The sequence below is a fragment of the Sebastes fasciatus genome, chromosome 14 (assembly GCF_043250625.1).
Source record: "Sebastes fasciatus isolate fSebFas1 chromosome 14, fSebFas1.pri, whole genome shotgun sequence".
In the NCBI taxonomy this organism is placed as follows: domain Eukaryota; kingdom Metazoa; phylum Chordata; class Actinopteri; order Perciformes; family Sebastidae; genus Sebastes; species Sebastes fasciatus.
In genome coordinates, this window is record NC_133808.1 from 21,781,519 (window position 1) to 21,807,227 (window position 25,709).

At 39.4% G+C, this 25,709-nt stretch overlaps 2 protein-coding genes across 3 annotated transcripts; one reads left to right on the forward strand and one right to left on the reverse strand.

The window, feature by feature from the left end:
* The first annotated feature begins 419 nt into the window (after window positions 1–419).
* chmp2ba (charged multivesicular body protein 2Ba) lies at window positions 420–12,560 on the forward strand. Its single transcript, XM_074659671.1, has 6 exons — window positions 420–623; window positions 4,524–4,615; window positions 7,267–7,461; window positions 8,516–8,618; window positions 8,997–9,103; window positions 10,637–12,560. Exons 1-6 carry the CDS (start codon window positions 590–592, stop codon window positions 10,748–10,750), a joined length of 645 nt encoding a protein of 214 aa, XP_074515772.1. The 5' UTR covers window positions 420–589; the 3' UTR covers window positions 10,751–12,560.
* A 650-nt stretch (window positions 12,561–13,210) lies between these two features.
* pou1f1 (POU class 1 homeobox 1) lies at window positions 13,211–25,104 on the reverse strand. 2 transcript variants are annotated; one of them, XM_074659670.1, is made up of 7 exons: window positions 24,335–25,104; window positions 22,367–22,522; window positions 22,072–22,170; window positions 15,688–15,951; window positions 15,361–15,525; window positions 14,963–15,023; window positions 13,211–14,861 (listed from the first exon to the last, which is right to left on the reverse strand). In XM_074659670.1, the coding sequence occupies exons 1-7, from the start codon at window positions 24,465–24,467 to the stop codon at window positions 14,621–14,623; spliced, it is 1,119 nt and encodes a 372-aa protein (XP_074515771.1). In that variant the 5' UTR covers window positions 24,468–25,104; the 3' UTR covers window positions 13,211–14,620. The 2 variants fall into 2 exon arrangements, with proteins under 2 accessions (XP_074515771.1, XP_074515770.1); XM_074659669.1 differs by having other exon boundaries at window positions 24,305–25,104.
* Window positions 25,105–25,709: the final 605 nt, after the last annotated feature.

Sequence of the window (25,709 nt, forward strand, 5' to 3'; positions counted from 1 at the left end):
GTAAATGTGAAAAGTAAAATCCATGCAAACTCAATATGACCTCAATTTGCTATATAAGCAATAAGAATAAATGTCTTTGTTGCCAATGAACATTTTTATTATCAGTTCCTTTGCCTTTATGCTGCCTTCACTTACTGCATGGGATATTGCAACTCTACGTTAAGTGGACATAAATACACCAAAAGAGTGGTAAATTGATCTGATGCCCTAATGTCTCAACCCATGTACATTGATGACATTCTCCTTTAGTACAGGCATTCATAGTGCTTACAGTCCAACAGAACATAAACAGGTGACACCACCGTGCTTAAATTTTTAATTTGGCATTGTTTCGACACTTTTCTGATCATGATAGCACATTTTACGAGGTACACTTGAAGGCAGCATGAGAGTCCCGCCGTGACGTCACGTGGAGCAGCTGAGAGGAGGAGTAGCTGTGACAACAGAAAGTCAACCAGGAAACAGAAGCTGCTGCTAAAGTGACCCACCACCGCCCTGCTGCTGTGACAGCTAAAACAGCGGTGTTAACACATTATAACAGTACAGGACTTGTGTTTTTAGTTATTTAAGTTGATACTAAAGCAGCGACATGGCTTCCCTTTTCAAGAAGAAGACTGTGGATGGTAAGTTTTGCTCCTCTGTGTGAGAAACAGCTAGCTAACTTCTTTATAGCTTGTTGTGTTTGTTCCCATCTTAAATCAGCGAAACTGAACTTGTTCAACCTGTTCTGGGTTTAGTTGAGTCACCAGACAGTCACACTGGGTTGGACTGAAGCCTAAAACTAGCGTTGAATGTAGCTTATAGGTGCTATTTATAATATACATGGCTGGATTAGTGAACAACAACATGTGGTGTTGCTTGTTACAAGAGTTGTTTAGGTTAGTTTCCACTTACTGATTGAATAGTTAGCTATCTGTTAATGTTAGGAAGAAGGTGTCTTATTGCTACACAAGAGCTAAGGTTAAGTAATTGCTTTCAAATGTCTGAACAGAAACCAGAAACACAATCCCCCATTATCATAAAATGTGTGTCAAATATGTTGAATATGATGTCAGATAGTTAGTTGAGTCACCATGCAGTCACACTGTGCTGGACTGAAGCCTAACACTAGCTGTGCCAAACTACATGTAGTTTATATAATAGGTGAACATGCTATTTATAATTATACATGGCTGGATTAGTGAACAACAATATGTGGTGTTACTTGTTACAAGGGTTGTTTAGGTTAGTTTCCACTTACTGATTGAATCGTTAGCTATCTGTTAATGTTAGGAAGAAGGTTTCTTATTGTTACACAAGAGCTAAGGTTAAGTAATTGCTTTCAAATGTCTGAAACCAGAAACATAAAACCCTCATTATCATAAAATGTATGTCAAAAAGTTGAAAGAAAATGTCAAATATATTAGATTAGCAGATATAATATTTGTTTTGACTTTTATATCCTATGATTTATACAATACAAAAGGCTACCTCAGTTCCATGTCTCACATTTTCTGTCTCAGGAAGACATTAAGATACATTACTGTCTATTTGTGTTTGACACAGACTACTTAAGTAACTGCTTTGCTATGCTGTGATAAAATAATTTCATCCTTATTAATATTATTGTGAAGTAATTGTTTTCAAATGTCTGAACAGAAACTGGAAATATAAACCCCCTATAATCATAAAATGTGTGTCAAAATGTTGAATATGGTGTCAACTATATTAGATTAGCAGATATAATATTTGTTTTGACTTTTAAGATAAGATAAGATAAAATGAACCTTTATTAATCCCTAGAGGGAAATTCAGGTGTCAAAACAGCAACATCAGCAAACAGAGTGAAACACAGGAGAGGTGATAAAAACAATAATAGATATAAAAGATACAGAGTGAATGGGTGAACATAGTGTGTACAGTCCGTCAAAAAATAAATGTAATATGTACATATGTGCAGTCTATAATATTATATTATTATTATTATATTTATATCCTATGTTATATTTATATCCTATCCTATATATATTTATATCCTATGTTGGTATCTATTTATTCAAATCAATACAAAAGGCTACCTCAGTTTCATCTCTTACATTTTCTGTCTCAGGAAGACATTAAGATACATTACTGTCCATTACTGTGTTTGACACAGACTCTTAAGTATAACTGCTTTGCTATGCCGTGATAAAAATAACTTCATCCTTATCACAAACTGTGATGCAATGTTGTAATGTAAAGGAAAGGCTGTTAAAATATGACATCATGAACGTCTTTTTAGTTGGATGTGGTAATTTTAGTCTGTAATATACAGTGATGTCAAAATTCTGAAAAGCCTTTCAATCTACGTATGTCAGTATTTGTCTCCAGGCTAGGTAATCATTCTCACAAGGTCAAAATGGAAAAATCAGCCTCTCTTTTATCAAATTTAATGAATCAATTATTCTATTTAAAATACTGATTTTGTTGACTCCTAGGGCTGGATTTCCAGATTAAAGTTCACTTCCTCTGGACCCCAAACTTACTTATGTGGAAAATTCCATAAAAATATGTTTATATTATATAAGTATATTATCTGCATGTTTTAAAAAAAAATGCTCTCTTGGTTAAGGCAAATCTTTTCACAGCACCGCCTACCTACTCCTCCCATCATTGTCATTCCAGTTTCACCCATATGCATACTTACTGTGCTGTGTTACCTCCGCTCCATGCCAAGCCAGCGTCAGGTCTTCTCAGCTGTCACATTTCGCAGTCTCCATCTCATAGTCTTAAATTCTCTCATCTCTCGCTCTCTGGGCAGAGTTTTTTTTCGTTGTTGCCCTGGGTATGATGGCTGAAGTGGTTTCTGGTTATTTGGTGAATGAATGGGCGGGGGGGTGTTAGATCTCACATATTTGTAGGACGATATCCCTCCCACTTAGAGACGTTGGCGGTACGTCACCTTGTACGTATACATGCGTCGTTCCCACAAGTGGTCCAACACAGTGACGTGTCTTGACCAAGTTCATAATTGCTGAACTTTTCAAAATAATAAGCATTTGTCGGCTTTTGCCAAGAAATTATATTTAATATTTTTTATATTATATAGCAACCTATGAATATAGAGCTGAATCATTAGTTTAGAAATGTATTGTTCAGTTCTTTATCTTTTTTTAACCGTCTAAAGTATTCATTGTTGTGTAATTCTGTGATCATCTATTGACATTCCTCCTCTTTTGCTCTTTTTGAGGTTTCTTCCTTTATTTTTATTTTTATTTATTTATTTTTTAAATACTTTTATTGCAAACTACTAGTGAATTATACATCCACAAAATGTCCAATATATATTTGCAATTTTTTTCCACTTTTTTTCCCATTTTTTTTTTTTCCTTTAGTTTTTCCTCTTATTTTGGTTTTTGGGAGTTTAGTTACCCTGGTTCTTTACTTTATTTAATGCTTGAAGATTCGTTATAGATTTAAAATCTATAAAAAAAGATATCGTGTGTTCTATATTGCAACATACAAAAGCACCTCAGATTTTTGACTGAATCTGGTTTAGGTTATAAAGCAGCTAATTTCAGATAAATCTCAAAACTATATATTTTTTCTATAGTCAGTGCCAAGTCTACAATAGAGCGTTAACTGAAAGTGCCACAACTGCAGCTGCATTAGTTTTCTTTCTGGAGGTCCTGAAGGTGTGCGTTTCTGTGACACTGATTGCTAAGGGTTGTCCCTCACTCACAAGTCACAGATGAATGCGTGACTTCAAGGTCATACATTATCTCACATGATGCCACGTTGTGTGGGTGGTTTAGAGCTGACTCAATATTGGTGTGAGCTGTCCAAGCACTTCCACAGTTGGCAGTGTCAGTATGCAGTCTCAGCGTGCTGCTTGTTACTCTGAGGTATTTTGCGTGCATGTGGGAGCACACTCAAACATGCTCACCATTAAGCCACTGAATAGATGTTTTAGATTTCTTCCAATGCGGTGCAGCTGACTTAGACCTTGCCCTTTCTAACTGCATTGCACAAAAAAAAATGTCCAAATTGAAAAGCTAATCATCATAACATATTTTTCGGACCATTTTTTACCTCTTCACTTATACTGCACTGAGAATAAAAATGATGAAATGTTAGAGGGCCGTCCATAATTAAACCACCGAAGAAGAAAAAAAGTATTTCACATTGGTGCGCTTTCTGTTCAGCTGTCAACTTCTGATTATGCCGGCTATGCAAGTCATGAGTGATGCCAGATTTCGAGACTGGAGTTAACTTACCACCACATAGCACATAGCTGTATCTTATTTATTTATTTGGGAGGGTCACAACAGGGCAGAATTAAATGTTTTAGTTTGACTTTTTCTGTTGAAATGCAGCTGATGTGAAATCATACATATTTGGTAAGGTCAAAAGTAAAGGTAATACAAGTAATCACATTAATTTGGAATTAATGCATTTGCATTTTGGTATTTTGCTATCTGAAAATTCACTATAAATGTTCAGGTATCGTAGCTTTTACAAAGTATGAAGAACTGACCTTTCTTCCTTTCTCTCTCTCTCCAAAGACATAATCAAGGAACAGTCTAAGGAGCTGCGTGGCACTCAGAGACAGATCACCAGGGACAGAGCAGACCTGGAGAAACAAGAGAAACAAATGGTGGGACCACACACACGCACACACACGCACACACACACACACACACACACACACACACACACACACAAAGTCTGGGGAACAAAAGTATCTCTACGCAAGGCATTTTCCATAGATTTCTACATATTGCATCAATGCTTTATTAAGACCCCCCTGCTCTCCCGACACATACTCTTTGCTAGAGATGCATATTAAATCCTCTTCCTACGATCGGGGATTGAGCCTGATTGGCTAATGGGTCTAAATGAATAGACAAGAATGAAATGGTGTGGTGGCTTTGCTTCAGGCAAGTCACACTTCTCTCTGTCTCACACACACACACACACACACACACACACACACACACACACAGCGTTACACGATAAGGCTATATTCACAGACACACAAAACATTTCCCCTCTCTAAAAGATGAAAGAATCCGGCTGTTTCCTCTCCCCTCTGTTGTATTAAGTAAATATCATACAGGACATAATTACCTCCCTGGGGAACCAGCTTTTTATTTCTCATTAATGCTTTTCGCTAATTAGTCTAGTTTTTTTTTTTTTTTTTTTAAAGCTTTGTTGCACGTTTTGAATAAAAGATACCATCACTAAGAAATGAAATGACCTATATTAGCAGTTTAGCACAATCATGACAGTCTGTTGCCCCCCACCATGCATGCTTCAAATGTGAGTGTAAGCACATACATTCATATGCAGACATTGCACAAAAATGGCACAGGGCAGAAGTTATCCCCCAAAATCAAAGTACATTTTAAGTGAAATTGTTCATTTTCCATGTAGCTTAATAGGACTAATACGTTTCAGTAAATCGGGTTAATTAAGTATCTACTTTTTTTTTATTAAAAGGACAGAAGAAGAAAACATAATTAATTATATGAAATCTGGCTTCCTGAAACAAAAATACATGTAAAGCAGTTTATTTAAAACATTTTTTCTAGCAAAAATTGTAAATCCACACGATAGTTGAATTGAAGCTGCTGTTGTAACACATTGTCCATCTGTTGTTCAGAAAAATCTTTGTCCCTTGTTTATACAAGTAAAGATTCTCAGTTCCAACCAGGCAAAGTCTAACAGCCTCACATCTGTATGCTGCATTTCTACATGTCTAGGAGAGCACTACTGTATCTATCCATCATACCCCATCACCCCCTCTCTCCTTGTCTGACAAGGCAGTAAATAAGACATTATAAGCTTCATATCAGCACAAATCCCACTGCTCTCATCTGTGTCTTCCACCGTGAAAGCATTCATAGTTTTTCAGATGACAGTGCAGTTGACATTATTATTGTCACTGTGTGCCCTTTTTTTCTCTACAGTATTTGTCCTCCATGGCATTAATTAGATTTTTTTATGCTCACAAAAGCAAGCAAATACAGACTGGACCTAATGCACCTGTTCTGTGTGTGTGTGTGAGAGAGAGAGAGAGAGAGAGAGAGAGAGAAACCGAGACACTGAGCTGAGTGGGGGAATGTCTATTGCTTCATCAAACATTAATAATTGATTCTTGTTTCCTGAAGATGCTTTTAGCTCACACACACAAGAAATAAACAACACATGCTGGGGCGGTTGTACATACTGTAGCAGTGCTGAGAGGCCTGGCTAGCTCACAGTAACCTGCAGCTCCACTCGTTTCTCTTGGGAACACTCGTGCCCACACACAGATTCCCTGTGGGCATCACTATATTTTCTATGTTTACCAAAGCTAAAAGCATGTATTTGCTTGCCAGTGTGTAAGGCCTGATCCAGATGTCTATATTTGCAAACACATTGGTCTCTCGGGAGCATTGTGGATATATAGTTCTGTTTGTTTATCAATGCATAGTGTGCATATGTATGCACGAATGTGTGTGTGTGTGCATTATGTGTTATATGGTACAGTAAGAGGAAATCATGGTAGCACTTTGCAGGTCATAAGATCAGTAGCAGCACAAAGTTATTTCCATAATAATGATTACACAATATACTATGCAAAAAGCCCTCCTGATCTCTCAGAGTCATGGAATGTCGCTTCAGATGGCGAAAACGGGAAATGGACGTCTAAAATGTCCCTTCAAAAATGGCATCGGTGGGGATTGCCCATTCATAACACTGATATCCTCGCAGTTGACAAGTCTGCTGATTACTCCATCCTGATTCTCCAAGATCTTAACGTGGCTTTGGATATGGTTAAGCATGTCATATTGCTGACAGATTGGAAATTGGTGGCGCTCACTGATACCATAAAGTTCACAAAACATTACTTTGAAAAGAAATGCATCTGTTGTGTAAAGTAGCTGCTTCGCCACAGCTAATATGCAATATGGGCAGCCTTAAACTCTATATTTCTCTTGATTTATATGCTTATACACAGGAACATTATCTCTAAATAAAATACTTATTTTCACAGTTAGACAGATGACAGAGACACTAGGGCTCTCAGTAGCCTCAGTGGATTTGTTCCAGATATCTACAGTATAGTTGAATTAAAATCTGGAGCTGTTAGTGGCTGCTCCATCTGCTTCCTTATTTTCTGTCATACAATACCATTCTGTGATATGGAACATGGTCTCCGTTCATTATTCATATTTTGTGCATACTCAATAATTTGCTAAATTTGCAGACTGACATTGCACAGACTAAAATTGACCCACTATTCTCTTCTTCCCCCTTCAGGAGGCTGAAATTAAGAAAATGGCTAAGACTGGTAACAAAGAGGCATGTAAGATTCTCGCCAAGCAGCTGGTCCAGCTGAGGAAGCAGAAGAACCGCACATACGCTGTTAGTTCTAAGGTCACCTCCATGTCTACGCAGACAAAGATGATGAACTCGCAAATGAAGATGGCCGGCGCCATGTCTGCCACAGCCAAGGTAAGATCCTGGACCCTGTTCTTCAGCACCACTGGTCTGAGGTCAGGTTTTAAAACATAAAACACTTAAATGGCCATTTAGACATTTGATATCTACTACATTCAACTCTTTGTTAGAAAAGTTAGGTGTGTTTCTGTTTTGCATATGAACTAGTTTCAGTGTTCACTCGTATCAATATTTTAGTGTTGTAATTAAAGTATTAATGTGGGATCTGTTCATGTTTAAAGCAAAGTCTGCTGGCGTCGTTGTTAATGAAGTGTGAAAAAGTGGTAATTGGCCAGGAGCGATGTACTGTACATAGACTTCGCAAACACACACAGGTCAAATATAATTAGGCTTCAGATTAATGGAGTGTGATGAGGTGGGTGTATGGCTGTTTCAGAGAAGGAGAGAAAATGTGTTAATTGTTTAATGTCAGACATACACAAAGCTTGTTTATACACATATTTTACTATAAATGTATTAAGTGAATAATGCAGCACTTTCCTCTCACACCGCTGTGGGTTAGCATGGTTTGAAGCAGTATGTCAACAACAGTTAAGTGAAGACATGGAGATGTCTATAATGTGTTGTTTCAGGCTCAGCTGTGAAAGTACACCGCGTTTGTGCTGATCTTTCACAGGAAGGAAAGAGATGCATAATTTAGAGTTAGCCGGGGTTTCTAGTACTTCTATTATCCCAAATTGCTAATGAATACAGAGCAAGTCTTCTAAAGCCTTATTCCAACCAAACTAATATTTCCTTGGGACACATACTGATTTGTAAAAAGTGTAGAAAACTGCCTAGTCTGTAATATGCAAGGCAATTTACCTAGAGCAATTTCTGTGAGAATAAAGGTTCTCTATATGACGACTATGTGAATCAAACTGAAATTTCAGCTTAATTTATTTTTTTCGCACATGTTTTTTCCACCTGCTTATGATGAAAAAAGGCAGTGTAAGTCCAGCATGAAGGTTTTGATTATTTGCTACATCCCTTTACTGCCGTTTTGTTTCTTTGCTCGCTTAAAACCTCTAGATTAATTCTCTAACCTTTCTTTTAATCATGTGTACAGACAATGTCAGCAGTGAATAAAAAGATGGATCCACAGAAGACCATGAAGACCATGCAGGACTTCCAGAAGGAGAACATGAAGATGGACATGACCGAGGACATGAGTAAGGACTCATGCTACACACTTGCACACACACACACAAAGAGCTCTGGTATTTAAAGGCTTGCCAAAAACCAGATTGTCAGGATATGTGTGAAAGGTGTAAGGAGTAAGGAGTGACATGTGTTGCAGTTTGTGTTTTGATGAGTGAAAGAGAATTATGAAAAGAATGATTGTGACGATGATATAGAGAGGCTTTTCCATTTCAAGTGTAAATGCTAACACACAGACATCCGCACATACATAGTACATTTACTAGTTTGAGTGCATAATTTGAAGCTATCTCACTCTAAAGTCCAAACTGTGACTGAAAATCAATGTGTTTGATTTAATTGACCCGTCTGTCCTTATCTCCTCCCTCCCTGTCTCACAATCTGTTCAGTTAACGACACTTTGGATGAGATCTTCGATGATTCTGGGGATGAAGAGGAATCTCAGGACATTGTCAACCAGGTTCTGGATGAGATCGGCATTGAGATCTCAGGAAAGGTAAGAAATTTAAAATGAGAGAGAGAAATTAGCATCCTACATACCTTAACTTTATACTCCCTTCTGTTGGAATACACTTTAAGCCCATGGGGCAATACCTATTTCATTTATTGTTATCTAAGTGTTATCGCTATTCAGCTATAAATGCAAAACGTAAAAGCACATTTTACATATGTAAATCATCCCCCAGCAACATGAACTGAACAATAAGTGTTCCACATGGCTTTTAATCGACTGTTAACATGTATTCCAGCTGCCACATGGTGGGGCTACCCTTCAGCTCTTCTACCTCTTATGTACTGTAGTCTGTGTAACTGCCAGGCAGCCCATCTGCTGTGTATCTGGCTCCCCCTGGGGGGCTCCATGAGTTATTACCTCTCATAACAATGTACAAACCCACAAATTGTCCCATAAACAAGCCCACAGCTGGAGAGAACAAACAGGCAAGATTCATAAAAAAGCTGCAAAAGTGTTTTTGAATTTCAATCACAATAAAAGACTGAGCAGAGAGTTCTCCGAATGCCCTCGTACCGTGCTCTTTCTGGGAAAAGCAAAACAATAAAAGCTTTCTCAATCAACCCTAAAGCTGAAAGGAAGTTACAAAACTCATAAACTATGGTAGTTTGGGAGAAACTAATGAAAGTGAATAAGCAGCCATATGTGTTATTGTCATATTCAGTGGAATTGTCATTACATGTACACTGGTTTAAGTATGATGGGCGGCTGTAGGTAAGTGGGTTGAGTGGGTCGTCCTTTAACCACAAAATTGGCGTATCGATCCCCGACTCCTACTCTCTGTATGTTGAAGTGTCCTTGAGCAAGACACTAAAACCCAAGTTTCTCCCGGTAGCTTCCAGCAGCCCAGTGCTCATAAAATACTTAGGATGGGTTAAATGCAGAGGTCAGATTTCATGTATGTACATGTATGTATATGATGATTATAATAAAGTTTTTTTTTAAGTATGGCAAATAACAAGTGCCAGAAAATGACTTCAGTTTTTCAGCAAAGACAAAGGCAATTTAATAATAATCTGAATTAAGATCCACATCATTTAATTATGCCTTTTGGTGATGAGCGCCAGGTTGTTGTAACAAAAGCCTTAATGTGCCTTATGTTGCAGCATTAACCAAGAAACCTGGAAAGCTATATTTTCAAGAGAGAGATTAAAGAAAGTTGAAAAGAGATTTCTTACTACTTTACCCTATTTTTCATGCAAGTGAGAGATGATCTACACTATAAAAATAATGCTTGTATAACTGACAGCCACTTGCATTAAAGCTGACGTGGGATATAGTAATGTAAAGGGACATCACAAAGTATTCATGCAGCATGAATTGTTACGTGGAGTTAATAGTTTTCCAATATAATTGACAATTTGAACTGGTCTTTAACATTTGGCTTTGGAGTAGCGGTAGGCAGCTGTCCATGGCAGCCAATCTTACAACAAGTACCAGGCTTTGTGGATGTGTGTGTGTGAAGTTTGAATTGAGCATGCTTGCTAATGGGATTTTTCTGCCCATGTGTGTTTCCAGATGGTGAGAGCTCCAGCTGCAGGAAAGAGCCTCCCCAGCGCCGCCTCCTCCAAACAGGCCACCATCTCCGACGACGAGATCGAGAGACAGCTCCGAGCTCTGGGAGTGGACTAATTGTCTTCCCCGTATTAATGTGCACGTTATAAAACCTGTGCAACATTAATACTGATTGATACGGACTCTTTTAGACACGTTGGTTTTCTCATTGTTGAAATGCTACAGGTGTAACAAAGAGTGCACACCAACACATACACACACACATTAAGACATTCAAAGACATGCAGGCAGACATGTTTATTAACACTTACATACTCACACTTTCTTTGGCAGGTTGCCTTACAGATCATTAGGGCAGAACATCTGATCTATTTATGCGAAAATAATATTTATTATGACACTGGAGTGGCCACAGCCTGAAGGTGGACCAGTAATAGATGTCTGACCTAAAGAGATCTGAACCACCTACGCTGTTACCACCCATCTCTGTCTTTACAAGGGCTACAGTATATGAGACCATCGAACTGGCTTTCCCCGTCTGATGTTTCGGTCTAACTTGAGTTAGTCGTATAATCTATCAGCTTTTACGTGGCTGAAGACGGATGGTCTTTCTCCAGCAAGTTTTAATGAGTAAAACGTGATAATTAAAAAGAGCTTAGGGGTTGTCGGTAACCAGATGGAACTTGTATTTTTCCTACTAACACCATTTACGTGATTCACTTCCTCTGAGGCAAAACTATCCTCTACTCCATGTGCATGTTTTTCATTGTTATGTGGGTGAAATATCCTGGGGTGTCAGAAATGGGACACAGTTACTTTACCATGCAAGTGAAAAGGAGAAAAAAAGCATCATCAACAACGTTCTCCACACAAATGAAGCAACTGGTCAACTAGCTAATTAATTATCATGTTTTTAAAACCCTTAGGTACGCTACCATAGTTACTGGAGATGATGTAACTCGACATATGCATGTGAAATGTAACTGACTAGGGTAAGGCCTTCACTTTACGTCAACATAATGCATGAGATGGTGAGATTTATCAGTCTGAGGGCAAGCATTTAATTAGCACCACCGAAGATGTGATGCTGCACAGATTGTGTGAGAAAACTTAATCAAAGACAAATTAGGACTAATGTAAGACTGGCATATCAAAGAGTTTTGAATCATTTTTTTGATGCTACTGCGTAATCAAGTTAGTTAGTTTTTTTAAATTATTTTTCTTGGTTGATCTGATTGTGTATCTTATATTGGACATGGGGTTTACACAGTGATTGTAGGATGGCACTGGTCCTGCAGTCCCTCCTCTCTTTCAGCTGCTGTGCAGTTACTGTCATATGCTATTTTAAGCTGCCTCACTCACAAACATACATACACACACACACACACACACACACACACACACACACACACACACACACACACTACAGCGACGAAATGATGGAAGTGTTGGCAAAAATACACTGTGATCCAAGAGATGTTTTCTCTTCCTCAGAGCTGAAGCTGGCTCTTCTCTACAGTGATTTGTTAATGTCAGCCAGCTTCACGAGAATGACAGGGATATATTAAGTCATATTAAGTCTTTGTCCTTCTCTCTCTCTCTCTCTCTTTGGCCTTTTGTTGCCACATTGATTCCCATTGCCAAAACAAATAGAAAATATTGTCATTCTTGCATGCATCTGACATGTACAATACACAATTCATTGACTTTTTGTAAATCATTCTTTCCTCTACCTTTAACAGTCTGTTGTGATTGTGAGCGGAAACAATGTCTTAACAGATTTCAACATTGTTTGAGTGCAGTTCCATGGTTAAGAAATTTCTTTTTAAAAGGTGTATGTATACTCCTCTTTATTTGTTTAGTCATTGTAAAGTGACTCTGTAAAGGGTTTATGGCTTTTATAATGAATAAAGTTTCTTCAGGTACATGTTGGTGAGCCTCTATTATGGGTTTCCCTTTAAAGGACAAACTAACTACACATGTTTTACATCTCTACAGACTATTTTTCTGTCTCTTCTAGATATTCAGGTGAATTGTTACTACCATTCCAGACAGTCATTGGTGCCCATTCATTTCCATATGAATGGGCAGCTCTTGAAATTTGCTCAAGTGCGATTGACCTGCCAAGTCTGCTAATACAGTTTAATATCATACAGAAATACATAGAAGTCAATAGATGGATCCAAAAGTATAAGAAACACCAGCATGGTATGCAAAATGTAATGTATGTAATTTACAAACAGTTTGTATTTACTGATGCAGATCTTTTCAGTAATATTGCATTTGTTTTCTGCATTTCCAATATATAGAAAACTGAAAATTAAACAAGTGGTACTGCCACTATGTTCTCTGAATACATCAAAAGTGAAGAATCATACCAAGAGTCAATCTTAAATATAAGCGTAGAACAGTAGTGTTAAAGCATCTGTGAGACCAGCACTAAGCAGCTTCTTAGTAGCTTTATGCTCTTCAGCGTATCGTGCCTATAACTTTCCACCGCACAGCCTCAGAAATGTGTCGGCAGTCGATGAACCTGCTGCATTTATTTCCCCTGACTGCACTCCAGTGAGACAGCTGTACATGAATCACTGGGGAAACTGCTTGTTCCTGAATTAAGATGTCTTCTAGCTTTATTTATGAATCCCCGGTGACACACCCGTGAAGTGCACAGTTCATCCTGCACACATAACCCGACTCTCTCTCTCTCTCTCTCTCTCATAATGTATGTATTCATAGAGTCATATAATGGCATTAGTAAAAATGAGAGATGGTACATGTAGCTCTGCGTGAAACACAGTTCTCCTTTATTGTCAGAAATGAATTAAACTGATTTACCTTTCAGTGCCTGGGAACTGTAAGACAATAGCTCAGAACAAGTATAAGTTTTTGCAGTAACCTATGTCTTTGGCATATTTACTGGATATTTTCAATCAAGTTGAATAAAGGCATTTCATATCTGTCTCTAATACATTCTTACATAGCCTATCATGTTCTGCACTATTATAACATGGCAGTCTATTTCTATCTCTTCCAGGCACCAATTAATGTTATCTGATGTAATCTGAAGATAAAGGCCTAGATTTTGTCTGAGAGGGAAGTTGTGTTTGCTTGTTTCTTCACTTTATTTAGACGTTTCACATCAGTCATCCCAACCAGGTCAGAGTCGTGACTGGCAACAAAAGCATAACATCAACAAATATGATAAATGAAATCTATCTTACAACAGGGAAACGGCAGACCTCAGTTTCTCATATCCCTGACTTCAAACCATAAATCAAACAGGCTGTACTCAGCAAAGTAGATCAACATAATATATTAGATATCAAATAAATAGGTTGTTGTGAAACTTTAAATATATTACTTTTTTGACCACGGCTATAATTTAAATAAAACAAAACATTTTCATAAGACAGGTAATTAATGAGAGAGCATCAGCTCTGATTACAAACACACAAACAAATATAACTACAACACAAAGAGTCCTGCTGTTAAATGCACAAAGTTGAGCTAACATCTGTTTTTAGAAAGGCACAGGGCTGATCTATACGAGTGCTCATCTACACTCTGATAGATCACATTATATTTGGTCTATGTTATTAATATTCTTTCAGTATACATATAGCAAACAAGGCACAGACAAGATTCATTACATACGTCAGGTCATAACTGCAGCGTCAAACCAGCAGATCATATGAGGTTAATGAAAAGCTTTTATCTTCACAGTTTCAACTTCAAGAAAGTTAGGCTGACCTTCACAGGATATAAATTATCATCTGAATGTTAAATCAGTGAAATAGTTTCAAGTGCGTTAACAGCTGCTGAATGTAGAATGAGGGCAGTTTTTATTATTGGGTTTTTCTGTTTCCTGTTCTACCAGGGATTTCTGTCAGACATTTGATTTTAAAATAACACATTTTCACTAGCTGTGGTCATGAAGGAGCCTCCATCAGACTAGAGGTGAACGGACACTCTAGCTGAACCTTATAACTATGTCATTGGTCTTTGTGTTTTACTCATCTGTGCGATGCAGTGTGGACTGAGTTTGCTTAAACAGTTGCTGAGGTTGAGGCTGGTTTTGACACGTTTCTCTCTTTGGCGTCTATTGCAGAACCAGACTCTGACCACCTCCTTCTCCAGATGGAGGCCTTTGGCTATTCGGGCTATTTCCTGGGAGGATGGCTTGCTTTTTTCCACAAAGCTGCGCTCCAGAGCCTCCTTAGCTCCCAGGCTGCAGTGGGGAACAAGGGAAAGAGAAGACAAGATGAATACTATAAAACTAAAATGCCACTGTGTGGTATGAATTCTGTCTTTGCTCCTTATAGTTGATACCTGATAGTTGTTCTCCTTTTCCTTTTCCGCTCATTCATTCCTATTTTATCATTGTACAAGGCTGCAGAAAGAAAAAAAAGAATATGTTGTGAGAGGAGAAAATTACTTTACTCACAGAAGGGCTCACAGCTCACTGATGGATGCATGATGTGATGAGAGGGTTAAAAGGCGAAAAGGTTGTGAACCACTGTCCTAGATGATGTATAAGCTAGTGTTAGATTATGCAAGGGAGAATGCAGTAATTTCTAGCAGATCCTATTACACTGACTCAAAAGTGCACTTAGAACTTACATTGACACCCATTTTTAGCTCGTAGAGATGAGATATCCAGGTAAAAGTTGTTTTAATAAATGCCCTTAATGGGGGTTGATGGAGTGGAGTGGATGTGTGTGACTCACCACCCGCCAGCTCAGCTTCGTCAAGCCATTTAGCCAGAATGGCCTTGAGTTTGCAGGCGTTCTTGAAGCTCAGCTGCAAATTTTCAAAGCGGCAGATTGTGGTCTGGCTGAACTCTGAGCCGTGCACTGCAGCAAGCGCCTCGCCTACATTAGTCTGTGTGTAGCCTGGAGGTCAAAATGAAACAGAAGCACTTCATAGAATACCCACAAGCAGAAAAGCAGCAAGGCGAGTGCAAAAACAGAAACATCGGTGGTAAGGTCTCTAATTGGTGCAGTTGGATAGTGGGGTCATTTTCTTATTATCATCATTTTAGTGATAATACTCACCGAGTTTGATCCTCCGTATTTTGAAGTCATTGGCAAACATCTCCAGCTCTCGTATCTGCGGGGAGTCCATGGCAGGGACATCTTCTGGGTCCCGCATGCTCTTCCTTTGGCTATCAGTTTTCATCTCTATAATACTCAGGACTCCAGGGGCCTCATCAGTGGAGAGGAGGGCCGGGGGCAGTGAGGAGAAACCATGGCTTAATGCACAGGAACTACTACTCAAACCATGATCCGGAAACTTGTACAAGCAAGGAGTAAGAGACCCTGGAGCGAGAGAAAGAGAGAGAAAGCTTGAGAAAGGAAAATTAGTTGGTAGGAGTCTCAAGGGAGACTCTCAGACTGTCAGAAGGGTGCTGAAGGCAGAATTGCCCCTATTCCCACATGTAACCTGACACCCTTTATTTCCACAGCACAAAAAAGTTTTGACATGCCCCTGCGAGACACACTGAACTGCTAAAAATAAAAACTGCTGGAACCTGCAGGATAATATTTTGATATTATTACTATGATAGCCAACACATAGTATTTTTAAATACAGTATTTGGGACAATTTCCATCCCCACCTGAAACAAAGGGGATCTTTCGCCCCATTTTTTTTATTTTGTAAGGGAGAAAACCATTAATGAAACCCCATGTAGACCATGTAGCACACACCTGATCCAGCTCCAAAAAAACTGTGCGATGAAATTAATAATCAAATTATTTGAATATGTTTTGGTGAAAACGTAATCATTCTTTTTCCCGTTCCTTAAAGGTCACATATTATGCTCATTTCCAGGTTCATAGATGTATTTTAATGTTGCACTAGAACATGTTTACATGCTGCAATGTTCAAAAAACCCTTTATTCTTCTCATACTGCAGCCTGAGTCTGCCTGCCTCAGAGCCTAATTCAGCCTCTGTCTGAAAACCACTGATTCACAGCCTGTCTCCTCCCACTCTGCTCTGATTGGTCAGCGTTTTCTGTCAATCAAACGTCCTCAACGTCACCCTCCCCCTCCCTCCCGGAGAAGCTCTCTCTCTCTCTCTCTCTCTCTCTAGAGAGAGAGAGAGAGAGAGAGAGAGAGACGAGTGGAGAGATAGCAGCTAGAATAAAGTTTATAAACCACTTTAAAGTTTATAAACCAGAAACTTCACCCAGCGCACGTTACCGGAGGAATCTGATCAGAAATCGGCGACACATGATGAACATCTGCGGTCCAGATTCCAGGTTTTCCTGACGGTTTCTCTCAGGTAAATAATACTATTTATAGCTCTGTTAGTTAACTCAGTGTTTACCTCATGCATCAACTCTGTAAACCGTAAACACACACTCTGTTTTACGTCTGTCTTTACAGATCCATCTGTGAGAAATGACCGACAGAATCATCCCAGAGGAGAGCAGATAGCTGTGAGCAGATGGGAGATACAGAGCTAACCCGTTAGCATGTAGCTACATGCTAACGGGTTAGCTACATGCTACCGCTATGACACGGTGTGTAAACACAGCGACCATCAGGGTGGAAAATAGAAGATGTGAAACAGTAGTCAGTTCATTATTTCTGCTAAAAGATAAATGTATGGAAGATCAGAGTAATGGTATATTATTTACAGTAGTAGCTGTCTCTGTGTTACCATGACTACAGACCACCGGAGCTTAGCTTACCATAGTTTACCAGAGCTGAAGACTTTCTCCTGTACCATGTTAACATAACTAACTAACAGGTGGGATGATTACAAATGCTGTGAATAATTAATATTGTCATCTGTCTACTCAAATAAAGTTTGACTGTGAAACAGAAATGTGTTGTGTTGCTTACAAGTCACTATTTACTCCCTGTACTCTGCTACATGCATGACATCAAATATATATAATATATAAATATCATCTGTTTAAACAGTGTAATTACATAAAGCCTTTGTGAAAGAACATGTTATATTTAGATGATGGGAGTACATGAAGCCTGTTCTGCTGGTTCTTGCAGACTTTGCTCAAGTTAGGTTGAGGAGGAGAGACAGTGACGTGCTGTGGGGCGGGGTCAGCTACTGAAGGTTCTCTCTGGTTCGACCAGGAAACCCTTACATGGCTTGCATTTCTGCCTAATGACGTCAGAAGACTAGGAAAAAAGCTAGTTTTTATTTCTGCACCCATTTCCGGACAAACGGAGCAGGAGAAAAAGAGAGAGGATGGTCTTTTATGATACTATGGTGGCCTGTAGACACACTGGGGACAGATATTGATGTTTAAAAGACATGGAAAAGTGCATTTTGCATAATATGTGACCTTTAACATAATATATTCCAGATATTCATCTCTGCATTTAATCTGTAATTTAACAAGCCCATTCACTTTGGACCACTCTTATCCTTGGCTTCAGTGTTGCCACACAAAGCTGAGTTCACAAAATGTCTCTATAAAAACAAAAATATTTGAGTTGCATAACATGCCACAGGCTATTCAAGATTCTTCATTGTTTTCTCTGCCAAGGAAGTTATGTTTTTTGTTTGGTTTGTTTGTCTGTTTGTCAACAGGATGACTGAAAAACTATGTGCCAAATTTTCATGAAACTTGATGTAAGGGTGTAGCCTGGTCCAAGGAAGAACCTTTAACATTTTGGAGCGGATTCAAACATTTTCACGGCCTTGGCGGAGGTCTGTGCTCTCTGAGTGGACTTCTACTTTCTACGAGTGGCTGTTAATGTTAAGTGATTAGCTGCAGTGGAACTTTTGGCTGTTGCTGCCAATCCCTAGTTTCTTTCTTTTGTTAGAATTAATGACAGATTACTGCCAGAGGAACAGATGGGTGGATGACTAATTGTAATTTGGAATATGATGCTTCTCATTCCCATCAACACTCTGCACAGCTGCTATGGAAGAAAAACAACTGCATTGATCAAATTTACGAAAAAGTTGAATCAATCATATCATCAAAATGTAGGAACAGACAATAGCCAATACCTGATTTCTGATTTAAGTCTGACAGCGACCAAATGTTGTCTTCAATCCACCCTGAACTATCCCATGAATATTGTTTGCTTTTGATAGTATTAACATTGCTGAAACAGTATCCATAATGAGCAATGCAACACTCCCATCTTGTGTCAGTGGGATTGTAGTGCAGTGAAAACTGGTTGCAATGATGTGGCTATATGCTGCCAGTTTATCATTTACATCTGGCTAAAACTAATATTCCAACACAAGGTTGGAGGTTATAATGTTCAGTTTTTACCAGCCGCGACAGCAACGCTGGTATTGTTTTCACCTTGTGAGTCTGTGTGTGTCTCATCATGGCAAAATGTGGCCCTGGAGACTCCTACTGTAGCAGGAACTACCACATAGGTGGTTTTGAGTACCTAACCAGGTGTTTATTTGTCTGTTGACAGATTTTGTGATCGCGATAGCGTCGCAACTATGCAAGATGCAGTCAGAAAACTTTACAGGTGTGTAGATGAGATCAAAGTGAAGGCCGAGTTTGAAGATGGGTGTGGTCCGAGCAAGGGTGCCGGAAGTAGTGGGATGGGAGGTGGATAAGAGGCCATAGGGCCCCCTCACATTACGCCCCAGGTGTCACGTCTGGTGTGATCCCATCGCAAGATGATCTCTAATTGACTTTGCTCAGGGCAAAGATATTTACTCCTACATCTCCTTCTTCAAATTGAGCATATACACATAGCAATATTTTTTCTATAGAACACGGATATAGCATTGCCATAAAAGCTTCATCTGAAACTCTGACATAGCCAGCTAGAGACCATCTTGCAATGCGATCACACCAGCTGCAACAGGGGTGTAAAGTGTGTGTGTGTGTGTGTGCGTGTGCGTGTGTGTGTGTGTGTGTGTGTGTGTGTGCGCGTGTGTGTGTGTGTGTGTCAACTACACACCTATAAAATTTTGGTTCTTGCACGGTTGCGACACTATCGTGGTGACAAAATCTGTCAGATTCCAATGTCACCGCAATGGTAGGTAGGTAGTAGGTATCTCTAGGATCACATTTTGCCATGATGACACACACACACACACACACACACACACGCACACACACACACACACACACACACACACACACACACACACACACAGACAGACTCACAAGGTGAAAACAATACCAGCATCGCTATCGCAACTGATAAATATTGCCTACCAACAGCAGTGTTTGAGCCATTTAGACTCTCCCTGGCCTGGAGGAATATGTGGCCTCCTGTTCTCTTCACCATGTTGGAGAAAGAGAGAAGAATTTGCCTCGTTTGTGTCTGATGAATTTCCCTGGTGAGCGTACAGCTATGCTGCGGTGCACACAGCAGTTTGTTTGTGTGCTGTGGAGACAGACTGGACAACAAGCCCCTTTGAGAACACATGTGGGATCAGTGGGTTTGTGAAAGCATCTCACAAGCCTTTGTGCACATGGCCATGGACCCTCCAGCTGCTACACATGTGCACCATCCAAAGAGCATGCCAGCACCAGCAGCTTTATGCTGAGCAAAGATAGAAAGCACACAAACTGAGACACTAACTTCAAATTGTTGTTGCTAATATTGAATAAACTGAACCACAGCATTAACTTTTTATCATCATATAAAGTTGGCCAACATCTTAGCTAATATTTGCCTACTTACATGTCCAGCAGAGTATTTGCGTTTGTTAGCTCTGTTTTGGTCTCCGCCAATGACTCTAAACCGGCACTTTAGCTGAGAAATGCTCCACTGTGTGCTATTTTGTGCTGGGCAGGTATCGTACAGTGGGTTTAACATTTGCCTGCTGTGGCTGAAAACAAGGTTGATGAGGAAAAGAAGGCTAACAAGCTCCATAGCTGAGGGGAACTCAAGAGTTGATAACTCTGAGGGTTCATAAAGCGACACCTTTCACATTACACTTCATACTTAATATAACAAATAGATTAGTGCTGATTTAAAAAGAAAAAATAAAGGGAACAAGTTCTTCTGTGACCTTGTCTAATCCAGTTCACATAATTACAGAGTTGTGTTTAATGCTATTAACTCAGTTACTGCCCTTTCCTCTCAAATATCCCTCTGCTGAGAGCTGTTGTTGACCACTTTAATCAAGTTTCTTTTTGTGATGACCTACTGATGGTAATACTAAATGTGGCCAGGTATTTCATTTTAATCTTATTATATTTCAGCACAGTCTAAGACACTGCAGACCATACAATATTATTAGACCATTTACAGGAGCGGGTCGATGTCGTCGGGTCTACACTCCAGTGGTTAAAATCCTCAATCAGTCTTCTCTGTTAAAAGATAAGCAGCAATCTCATTTGCTCTGCAAATGTTAATTGTTCTGTGCCAGCAGGGTTACATATTAGGTCCAATTCTTTTTGGTCTGTATTTGCTCCCACTTGATTATATCAAACAAGGTTGTACTATAGACTTTCTTTCACAGACATGCATCTGAAATGTATTTTTTTTTAATTTACTTATGACTTTGGAAAGTTATTTGTGTCTTCTACTGTGTGTATATTAATAATTACTACTTTAAAGTGATTTCAGAGAAGAACGGACAATTGTGTTAATGTTACTTGCATAGTATAATGTTTTTTGAAATGCAAAATCAAAACTGGTCCTTCATTATAGTGATTAAATTTGTCATGATAAATTATGATTTGGTGCAAAATGTGACTTAAAGCCCCTGAAAATTTTTTTTAAATCTTAAAATATTTCACAGTAAAATCTAATATTTATGGTTAAATAAGCAACAATCAAAGCTATAGTGCATACTTTGTCCTGTGTTGTGAATAGATAAGATTTGATTGACAACGGCCTGGCAACATGAGGATCATCACATTTTGATTCAAATGTTTTTTATTCCTCATTAGTGCTTAGTAACATCACCAGAGGGGCCAAGTTAAAAACAGAAATGCAGAAATCTCTCGTGAAATAACCAAAACTGTTCCAACTTTGCGAGAAAATTCAGTGAAATGTAGGACCACGTTGCTATATAAAATCACAAAAACAGCATTTCTTGATCAATGTATGGAGCTAAATGTTGACTGTCAACAACATTTTTGGCAGGTATAAAAAGACTGATGACTGACTTGAACTTGGCACCAGAATCTTGTGGAATGAAAAAATAGAAAATCTCTCAACACCATTACCATCTCTCCTGACAGTTTTCACATTGCCACTTCTATATTCATATTTCTGCTCTCTCTGCAGGATTCAGAGGAAGTGGCAAGTCGTCTTTGACAGTTATGTTTAACAAGTGCCTTAAAGAGCTCAAGCATTCGGCAAAGTGATCAAGTCTGAAATTGATTTTTAACTTGTAGCATATTTTAAATAAAATAGGAATAAAGAAATTGTCTGATCAATTTACTGGATTCAACTGCTTGCCAACAGAGGGAGTGATTATGTGTGTGTATGCATGTGTGTGAGAGTGTGTATTTGATCATTACCTTGCAATGGGTTTGCACTGCCTACCATGTTGGGGTGAGGGACACCACATGTCTGCAGGATACGAGTCTGAGAAATACTGGCAGAGAGCATCTCCTGAGCTACAGACAGAGAGGGAGAGAGATAGAGAGAGAGAGAGATTACAGCTACATTACCATTACAGCATAATGTGCTTAATACATGAATTAAAGGCTTAATTGACTATCAAAATTATTGATGATTAATTGTTTGTTGATTGACGAACAGATTAATTACAGCCTTGCAGTAGTTGTCACAAATACCATCACCACCACTCACCTGCCATCATGCCATAGGTGGCCTGCTGGTTGCCGTAGTGACAAGGGGCGACTGGGTAATGTAGGCCTGAGTTGCCGAGAGTGTTGCCGAGGGAGGAGGTGGACAGGTGCATGTGGGAGCGCTTGGAGGGCTGACCCAGGGACAGCCCAGATGATACTGATGGAGACAAATGTGGTTACAATCTGAAAGATCAGCAAATTAAGAACTGGAGAGCGTTAGCTAGGATCTGAGTACAGGTCAGCTTTAAATACAGTTCAGATTAGAGTTTGAGTAATATGGGGTTTTGAAAGTGATTATATTACATTTTTAAATTGAAGCAGCTGCTAATTGTATGCACAAGATGCATGTCAATTTGATTTGAAGTGGGTTCTTAAAGACATGTTCGATGCAGAAATGCCTCTGAACTAACATGAAAATGCAGTTGCTCACGCACACTAACACGTTCCACTGAAAGCCCATTAAACACGTCTCTGAAAGTAAATATAATGTAAATCATTTTGACAAGCTTAATTTGCTCATAAAGAAAGCTCAATCACATCAGACAGACAGAGAGAGGAAGCTGATGATGACTGCTAATATTCGAGTTTCTACCAAACTGACACTGCAGAGTCAGAATTGGATGCTGGTACAGCTTTAAACGAACAGAGCTCACACCTTACACAACCCTGTGGTTTGAAAGTGGTTTTAAAATGAACGTATTGTGGCAAGCCAAAACATTTGCTTCTAAAACCAGGGAAATGAACCTTGAGATGGCAACCAATGTTTCATTTATTTTGACACTTCCCCAGCTAGATTTCTTTAAAACCTTTGCTTTTGTGGATGCTCTTCTCTGCTAAGTGTATTTAAATGTAGTTGGACATTGCCCTGGTCATGTGCTCTGCTAATAGCATAATTATTCATGTATTCATCTTTTTATGCAGCTTGGTTTTCACTTCAAGCAGTTGAAAGTTGAGAGACCGTTTCTGTGTTCTATGTGTCACGTATCATGATTTGACCAAGGCTTATGAGGCTGTCTTAAACATCAATAAAATTACTGTGCCACTGAGGACAATCCTGCCAATTGCAAATTTGACTTGTTTCATTATTACAGATTGTGCTTATTTTTTTCCCCCATTTATTTTAGATGGCCTCTTTTCACATTTCATTGATAAATTGGAAGACAGAAAGCAAATATAGGCCAGCAAAATTCCACAAGTATAGTACTGTCTAAGCTGAAAAATCTATTTGGCAAGATATGTTTAACTTGCCGCTATATAAATGTATTGTATGGCTAACGTTCTGCATGATCTAATTTTGTCTATTCTACGCTACAACAAACAGCAGGCACTAAAACCCACAGGAAGTTTTCTCCACATTGCTCCGTCATGAAAAAAGACCTTGGGGAGTTAGCCATACTGATAACATATCCTCAAAGCAATTATCCACTGAGTAGAGACAGCTGGGCCAAACCAGATGATTAGATGCATTTACATAATTTGGGTTGGCTTTGAATAAATGTATTTTTCAATCTAATTCATCCTCATTCATAAATGCTCAGCTTGGGTCAATTAGAGGTCTATAGGAGCAACTTGTAGCCCTAAACGAGACAGCACTCACCTGCAGCCGCCACAGGACTTGCTATATAATCAATGGTGTAGTCACTATCAACATGAGCAAATCTCACTTTGTCACAGGAAGAAACGGCCCAATGCCAATATCCTCTCTTCATATAGCCTCACAAGGCTGAAGTGGAAGATTGAAGTAGTTGATAGAGGTCTGCCTTCCTGCAGCTGGGGTTTAACATCCACTATGTGGGTCATGGTCCATATCATTCAGGCAATATAAACTTCCACTCTCCTCTTACTTTGCGACAGCGAAAGCATAATTTTTGCAGAACAATTTTGGCAAAGGTAAAGCACACAAGATGAGAACAATAAAAAAATATATAGTTAACCTTACAGGACAGAAGACCATTTGAGCCCAGGTTACCTGCAGAAACCATGCTGTGAGCATGGGAGCTGGCTGGCAGGCAGTCGACGGTAGAGGCGTGGTGCATGAGGATTGGCAAGGCTGAATCTGAAAGTGGGGCGAAAGAGTCGGCGCTGAATGCCTGGCATGCCATTCTTCTCCTGCCTCTCTCGAACGGTCCCAATGGTACACTGAAGTGTGACGTGATCTCTTTCTTAACTGGTTTCTTTTCTTTGCCCTCTCTTGCTAATTGGTCTTGTCTCCCATTGTTGCGTTCCTTGTCCTGTTTTTTTCTTATCCTCTTGAAATCTCTTCCTCTCCCTTCTTTTCTTGTGTCTTGTTATGTCTTGTCTTGCCCTTTGTCTTCCTCTCGTCTTCTTTGGCCTTCTCTTGTTCTGCCTTGTCTTTTTCTCGCTGCGTCTTTTCTTCTTGTCTTGTCCTTTTCTCCCTAATTCAACCAAGCAGAGTTCTCACTTCAATCACTTGGGAATAGGCAGGTAGAAAACTCCGAACGGTTACCTTTTTTTTTCTCTCAAAAGGAAGTGGATGTCAGCACTTCAGCCAGAACTCTTCACAGTTTGCAGCACATCTGTAGCCTCAGACTCTCAAAGATGAATAGTGATGAGCTTCAGGTTGAAGTTACTATCAGCTCAAAGATGTTTCTCAACTATTGAGCTTTCTCTCACCGAGGCCTCTACAATGCATGTCCCTGTCAACTTTTCCCTATAATAGATGCAGGTAAGCCTGTGCCTGTCATACCCTCAGCATTTTACCGCCCTTGTCTACTGCAGGTATTTATATCCCACCCACCGACAACTAACCACCCCTCGCTCGACCTATGAGACCCCCTATTTCCTATCGAGCTGCTCACCCCCCACCTACCAATCCCATGTCAGTGCTGTTATTACTTGTGTTTGTCCTTACCTGCGTTTCTCCTCATCCCGTTTCCAAATCCAGGATTAGGGTACAGAGCGGCTGAGAAACCCGATCCCCTCCTCTCCTATCCCATCTCTCTCTCTCTCTCTCTCCCTGATTGCAGGGTTGTGTTGTAGTTGCAATGGGAAAGCAAAGTGAACACTTAGAGTGCTCATTAAAATAACAAAGCCTTAGTTTAGTTTTATGTGATAATACAGTGGATAATGTGGTGCGGCATGAAGCGTATCCACAAATTGTCTCAAACCAATTGCTTTGTTTTGCATGCGTGCACCCTCAACCAACGCTAAACGAAACGCAACTTGGAAAAAGACATTTAATTGCCTTGCAGGAGCCTTTAGGTGTGATCAAGTGGCATTACCTCAGAGTGAGCGGAAGAAAAGGTTAGTATTGTTTCCATGTGGTGTCCATATTGTGTTGAACGCAGAGCGCTCTAGGTAGAGACAACAGGTCTCATCAGGGA